This window comes from Cajanus cajan, chromosome 6 (genome assembly GCF_000230855.2).
Source record: "Cajanus cajan strain Asha chromosome 6, NIPB_CcT2T_4, whole genome shotgun sequence".
NCBI classification, from domain to species: Eukaryota; Viridiplantae; Streptophyta; class Magnoliopsida; order Fabales; family Fabaceae; genus Cajanus; species Cajanus cajan.
The window spans coordinates 5,668,648-5,675,759 of NC_138522.1; the positions used below are offsets into that span (position 1 = coordinate 5,668,648).

Below are 7,112 nucleotides of genomic sequence, written 5' to 3' on the forward strand. Positions count from 1 at the left end.
TACCAAAAGTATGCTTATAAACTACAACAACCAATCGGAAAACATTGAACCACAATTCTCCTTGGTAAGTTTCTCGTACAACTTTCGGAAGTTGTCATGAAAACTATTAATCGCAAGATTGATTACATTAGCTATAGATAGCCATACGTGTCTATCGTGCTTTACGCATTTAAACCAATCCACATTGTATATGGCTCTATCTTTCATTTTCGATGGTAAAATATGACTTGATCTAGAACAAATCAGGATAGGACAACACTTGGATCTATCAAACTAATGTCAATTTTCAATTATAAAGTAATCAGTTTCATGCAATTGATTCAACATAAGCTGGCAAGCAACGGAGACTTTAAAAGATATCCATGAGTTACTTCATCAAGCTCCAGTTGCCTCCACCATTTCTTGTTCCACGGTGCTTGGGGTAACTGGGTAGTAATGGTAATGAAGTTCCCCAACATCATCACCCGACAATTTCTTCCATCCATTTGGTCCGACATAGTAAACTAAAATCATATAAATCTCCAAATTAGTGAATTACAGTAATTTCGTGCCTTACAAATTTATAGCTATAAATTATGCATCTAAAATAGCTGCTGAAAAGTACTCACCAAATCAGTGATAACAACAATAATATTACTACATTAATATTTCATCCTACCAAGTTACGAACCATGGATTATTTTCCATTGTTCATTTAACTGGACATAATAAAATGCACATCATGTTTTGGGTGATCATGAACAATTGTGCTACAGCAGAAGTGCAAGTGTACCTTATGAGGTATATCAATTGAGTTATCATGAAATTGTTTGTTGTGTATAAATACTATTTAATTATTGGTGAGGGTGAGCATAGCAACAATGTCATAAACATATAGAAGTCAGTATGCAAATGTAGCTGAGTAAATGGGGGAGAGAGAGGGTACCGCTAGCAACTCCACCACTGGCCCCATCACGAAATGTAGCATGATAAATTGCTCGTCGGGCAAGTTCAGCAGCTTCCTCAACTGATAGGTCATACCGGTACCTAGAATAACGAGGAAACTGTCAACTTTGGCAGAAGAACTACAGGAATTAGTTAAATAGAAAGTTTAACTAACCCGCTGTCCAATACACCATATGCATATGGTGAACCAGATCCAACAGAGAATCTAGTGCCTTTAAGTCTTCCTCCTTCACTATCAACATAATATAGTCCAGGACCCTAAAATAGAGATAAACTGTTGTAAGTAACAATCAGACTAGCTAAGCAAAATTTGTTCTGTAATTTGATGTGTGAATTACCGTCTCATCCCATCCAGCGATCATAGTACCAACAGATAACCCCATTCCACGATAAGAGTATAAAATATTCGCAAGTAGCTTTGAGGCTCCGGTTACTGAAATTCTCCTTTTATTTGCCAACTCATGCAAACGACACTACAAGTAATATGGATCAGATCAGAGAATCCATTCGTAACTTCATAAACATAAAAGGGCAGAAAAACAAAAGCCAAAAGAAAACAAGATTCTTTAAATTTATGTGAACTAGTCATCTAGAACTTTTCCGAGCCAAATGGCATTGTGTGATCCAAGTAACCAACCTCACTTAGTGAGATAAGTCTTTGTTGTTGTTGTTGTAGTCATTTAGATCTTATATATTAGGCCTAGTTCTGTTAGTGGCTGTAGGAGCTGTTGGCCAGCTGATTAATGGCCCAAACCAAGTGTCCATAATTTGGAAGGTTCATAAGAAAAGGAATAAAAAATGAAAGAATGGGGAAAGGTTTGAAGAACTTGCTCATGGCAATTTAGTAATGCAGAAAAGGGTTAAGAACATGTAGGAGGTGGTCATCGAGTCAGGGGAGGACAGAGAGGGCAGTTTTTAGCTAGTCTCTCAGCATAGTCATAGGCTCTTGATATTTATCTGGGTGAAGGAGGTTCTATCCTTCTGTATTTTACTTCTATTTTTTCAGTCGATATTCACTAACATTGATTTTCCTCAAGTAACTTAAGTCTGTATTATTCTGTCATCATTATGCGTACAAGAAGTTCTACAAGTCAGCTAATTGATCAAGAAGGAAGTCTGTAATCATGTCACTGAATATATACTGAAATGATTATTATGAAAAAATAAAAGCAAGGAACCCATATTCAGTGATTAAGGACTTTGATGTTAACCACAACACTATCCTGCTGTAGTTTTAGCAAGCATTGTCTTGATTAAGGATCAGTTACTCCTCATCAACAGGCCCACAACAGCAAACAATATATCATTTTGATATGCAAAGTGGTCAATCTGGATTGAATAACAGTTCAACTGAAAGTGGAGTGGATATCAACATGAAACCTATTAAAAACCAACCAATCTAAAATCCAATACCAATGAAGTAACATTCCTAGTACCAGTCTACCTATTCTAGATGTTATCTAGGAAAATTAATGAAAGAATCCACATCGATGTGCATACATTAATATAAGAATAAAATACAGTGGCCTCCCTTGAGGTTTGCAAAACATGTTCAAACATGCTGGTCGAGCATGTCTATTATAAATTGAAACAAAATTTAATTTGATATAGGTAGAAGGAATACTAGTTATTGACAGGTAAAACGAAAACTAGATGTGAAAGCTATATTACACCATAATTGGACAACTAAGTAGAAAATATGACAGGAATCAAAATTGAAAAACGTTTTGAACTTGCACAATTGTGCCCTATAAATTAATCTCTCCAAGTTACATGCACAGGAAAAAGATTCAGAGAAATTTAGAGTTCGGATAATTGTTTTTCTTATCAATTTGATTCACACCATTTAAATGGCATTCCCAACAAGACTGCGACTACCCTCCCATAGTTGCATTTCCATTCCATCCACTTTCTTTCGCTCCTTACTTTGCCTCACAACACAGGCAAATACTGCCCAAGGACAATGAGTATAAATATACTTCAAAAAGGAGGTAAATTTTAAATACTCAAAACCATAACAACACCACCAATAACAATAATTGCAAGGGATAGCAAGGTGTTCGAGGCCAGGGTGCAACAAGCAATTAAGCAGGACACTAAGCTAAAGATAACTTAACAAAAAAAAGCAACCATACAAGATAGAAAGTTGCATAGATTACCTTGATCCCAAGGTTCCTGTGCCAAAACTGACAATCAGCAGCACCTCCAGCCATCGTCCCGAGCATATACGGATTGATTTCAATAATTTTCTTCACAGACTGCGATGCTGGAGACAGCCAACACTCAAAATTCAAGAACAAATGCAACCGCAAATACATAAAGCTCACAAAATAATTTGCAGCAAGTAACACAAAAACGCTGCCATTGCAAAGGTACAAAAAACAGTGAAAATGAACTAAATTTAACAAACACTCACATATATATCCTCCCATGCTAGCTCGAGAATCAGCTGCCACCATGACACCCTCCTTAAATATAAAAGCAAGAGTTGTAGTACCCTTCGCGGGCTTAACCATCTGAATTGCCTCTTTCAAGAAGCCATCAAACTAGCACCACAAACACTTCAGTTAAAACCACATCAAGCTTCAACCTTTCTCTACAATAAACTAAACCCTAGCATCTTATTTTCATTCCCACACAATTTTAGAAACAGATTTCAACCCCAATTTCTTCTCTTCTGATTTTCGTAATCGTGAAATTCAAAACCTGAGTTGAAGAAACGAGTACTCACGTCATTGGAATTAGGAAGGTCGAACGAGGGGGCGGCGGAGAGGTCTCCAACGACGTCGTTTTGAGGAGCAAGCAGTGTGGGAAACGATTCGAGACCAGTGGTATCGAGCTTCATGGTTGCGAATTAGTGACCTAAATGAAAACAAACCTTAAACCTTAAACTCAGAAGAAAATGAATAAACAGATAGATAAATAGAAATGGGGAGGAATTGAAGAGAAAAAGAATCGCGAAATTTGAGAACATGGCGCACCGATTCTGGGAGAAGAAGCAATTGCAGTGTGAGATCTCAATGGTTCAGTCTCAAGCAATGAGGAAAAGTTGAAAGAGGCACTGTTTTTCACTATGTCTTGGCTTGGAGAAAAAGAAAGGACTCGTTTTGGGCCGCCTCGGCCCATCTACATACACTTTCCTCTTATTGGCCCATTTATTTCTGAAAAATTTTCAATTTTTTTCTTTGAGAAATTTTAATTAGATTTTTAAAATAAAAATATTATAATTAAATTCTTAATTCTTAATCTTCTACAATTCCTTGAAATTGAATTCTTAGAATTAATAAAATTCTAACAAATTTCGAGCCACTATAAATTAATTCCAGAAATTCAATTACAAAATGATAGAAAATTAAGAACCTGACTATAATTTTTTTTTTTTTTGGTTTAAATAGTTAACAAAAAAATTCCAAAAAAAAGACATGATATATTGAACCTCTTTATATTGTTAAAAATATTTTCGATATTGGTTTTTAGCATTTGATTTTTTTCCTTTTGATTGCATTACAAGTAGTTTGAACATGGTAGATTTCCTTAAAAATCACATTAATAATGATTTTTATAGTAAATAATATGATTTTTTTATACCAAGAATATATGACTATTATATTTTTTTTAATTCATAATACTCAAATTTATAAATTAAAAACAAAAACGTAAATAACAACACGGGTAGGCAATAGAACAAAGAAATCAGTGTTTTACTGTTAACTAGTATTAAACTTATAGGTCAAGTCAAATTTATTGAACCTGATATAGCCATTGATTTTATTAAAATATTTTGTTTCTTGGAGGAATTTATAAAATATTTAGTAGAAGTTAAAATTAAAAAAGATTACATCAAATTAAATTGCAACAAAAATTAAGATAATAGAACATTTAATTTACTACTATTACTACTATTGTTGTTGTTTCAAAGCCTACTTTAAAGTCTACCAATCATATTTGGTCACAAATGTTTCAAAGGTAAAGTAGTAACTCAAAATGTCTCATTGGTGAGATATCAAGTTTGATGATTTTTTTTTTTTATCATTCTACAGAAACTACATTCTAGTGAAGATTACAGCACACATGTCAGCTTCAAGCATTGAAACCAAAGCTGGATGATAAAGCTCCCATTTGGTCCATGAGGCTAACCAATCTGCATATTGGTTCTCTTCCCTCAAAATATGATTGAAGGCAAGATTTGAATTTCTACACATATATTGTTTAATGTTATTCAAGATAGAACCATAAAGATGTCATTGGGAATGCTCCCCTAAAATCATTTGTAGAGCCAACCAAAAATCAAACTCACAAATAACATCTTTAAATCCCATATTCCAGGCTATTTGATGCCCATGGTAGATAACCATAATTTCAACACTCATTCGTTGCTATCCCAATGTAGCCTAAAAATTTGATTAAATAATTATTATTTTTTAATTATTTGGTATATTTTTTGTAATTTTTTTAGATACCTATAAGTATTTTATTTTAATTATTCCAAGAATAAAACTTAGTTTTTAATTATTTGATTAAACCCTATCGGTATTATGATACTTTTTTTTAAAATTTTATCTTATGTCAATTATTTGTCAAGTACCCTATTGGTATTAAAAAAAATTTTACATGAGTTGTGCATTGAATTTTGTATTTCTTATTTTATATGATTTGGGACCTTTAGGCAAGATCATAATGAATGATAAATTTTATATTATAAGCATGTTTGGTTATGTATTCGGAAACATTTAAATTTTTTATTGCATATATATTCAACAATTCTAAATTATGATTCATTCGTGTACCACCAAACATAATACTTTAAAATTAGAAAACTTATCACCTCACCAATGTGACACATTACTTTGGTCATAACCCTTTTTTCTATTGTTTTTTATTTCCAGACGCTATCTATCGTGATTTAGTAGAGTAAGTACGTTTTATTTTCTTATATTTTCGGAAGTCTAAAACACGTTCAACGTAATTTCTTTCTAACATAACTTTGGTGTTCAACGTAATTTGATGATAATACAAACATATTATAAGTGGTTCACATGTGGATCACTCAGTATAAACAATGTATGTCTAGTTGTTGCCATAGTCAATTGCACCTTTCTACTACTTGGCCACTTCCACAAAATCAATGAAAGCATACTTGTTTAATTCAAGTCAAAATGGTTTAAGTAACATAGATGTTCCAATGCTTGCCACAATAACAATCTGATTCTTTAGTAGAAGTAGAATCATTTCCCTCTAAAGGTCTAAAAGAAACAATACTTTTGTTCTTTTAAAATCTCTTTGAATAAATTTCTATATAATAATTTCTAGTAAAAGTTATAAGTGATAAATTAATGAATCAGATAATTTTTTAAATAGATCATAATGGATCAGATGAAAATAATCTATTGATCCATTAAAAGTTTACATAAAGGTTCATCTCATTCAATCCATTTAAAGCAAAATATTCATTCAATTTATCTATTAATAATTTTTTTCATGAATGAATATCCAATCCATCCATAAAAATAATGTTTTTAAAAATTAAATAATTTTTATTTTTAAAATATTTTATTTCTCTCTTTTTTTTATAAGTCATTATATTCTTGTATAATCTTTTAAAACTCACAAGACTTTTTTTTATGTTAAAATAACCTTTTTAAAATCTCAATCCAATAAATCTCATATCATAATTCAATGAACTTATATATATAAAAAAAACAATAAATAGATCACTATCCATCCACAAAATTAAACGGATAAATTAAATCTAATTCATTATTTATTTTTATTATAATTAATGAATTGAATAAATAAATGAACTAAATTGTCACCCCTAGTAAAAATAAACAAGGAGAAAGAAAAAATAAACTTCATCATAAACTAAAATTAATTTATCTATAAATTAATTTGTAAAAACTTTCTCACATTAATTTTTTCAAAAACTAATTTTTCACTTATATATAAATTAATTTTAGCTTATAAAAAATTATATTTTTTTATTTATTCTTTTCTTAAAAATACTGGTCGACAAATTTATCTAAACTCCTAAAACATTTGAGTCGTCTGACACAATTTCCCCTATTTTCTATTTGTATTATATACTGAACCAAAATGAATATATATATATATATATATATATATATATATATATATATATATATAAGCCTGGGAATTTAAGTTGGTAC

The 7,112-nt window shown here is 31.3% G+C and overlaps 1 protein-coding gene across 1 annotated transcript; it reads right to left on the reverse strand.

The window, feature by feature from the left end:
• Nucleotides 1-4,080, reverse strand: LOC109797446 (proteasome subunit beta type-5). Its single transcript, XM_020357489.3, has 8 exons — nt 3,927-4,080; nt 3,677-3,807; nt 3,362-3,491; nt 3,105-3,211; nt 1,284-1,418; nt 1,100-1,203; nt 926-1,026; nt 1-503 (listed from the first exon to the last, which is right to left on the reverse strand). Exons 2-8 carry the CDS (start codon nt 3,788-3,790, stop codon nt 376-378), a joined length of 819 nt encoding a protein of 272 aa, XP_020213078.1. The 5' UTR covers nt 3,791-3,807; nt 3,927-4,080; the 3' UTR covers nt 1-375.
• Nucleotides 4,081-7,112: the final 3,032 nt, after the last annotated feature.

What these genes read in the sequence shown, in the direction of transcription:
- LOC109797446 (XM_020357489.3), bottom strand. Translation starts at nt 3,790, where the DNA reads ATGAAGCTCGATACCACTGGTCTCGAATCGTTTCCCACACTGCTTGCT. An exon ending in ACCTTCCTAATTCCAATGAC is followed by an intron (nt 3,492 to 3,676) that starts GTGAGTACTCGT and finishes TTGTGGTGCTAG; the next exon opens with TTTGATGGCTTCTTGAAAGA. An exon ending in TAGCATGGGAGGATATATAT is followed by an intron (nt 3,212 to 3,361) that starts GTGAGTGTTTGT and finishes GGCTGTCTCCAG; the next exon opens with CATCGCAGTCTGTGAAGAAA.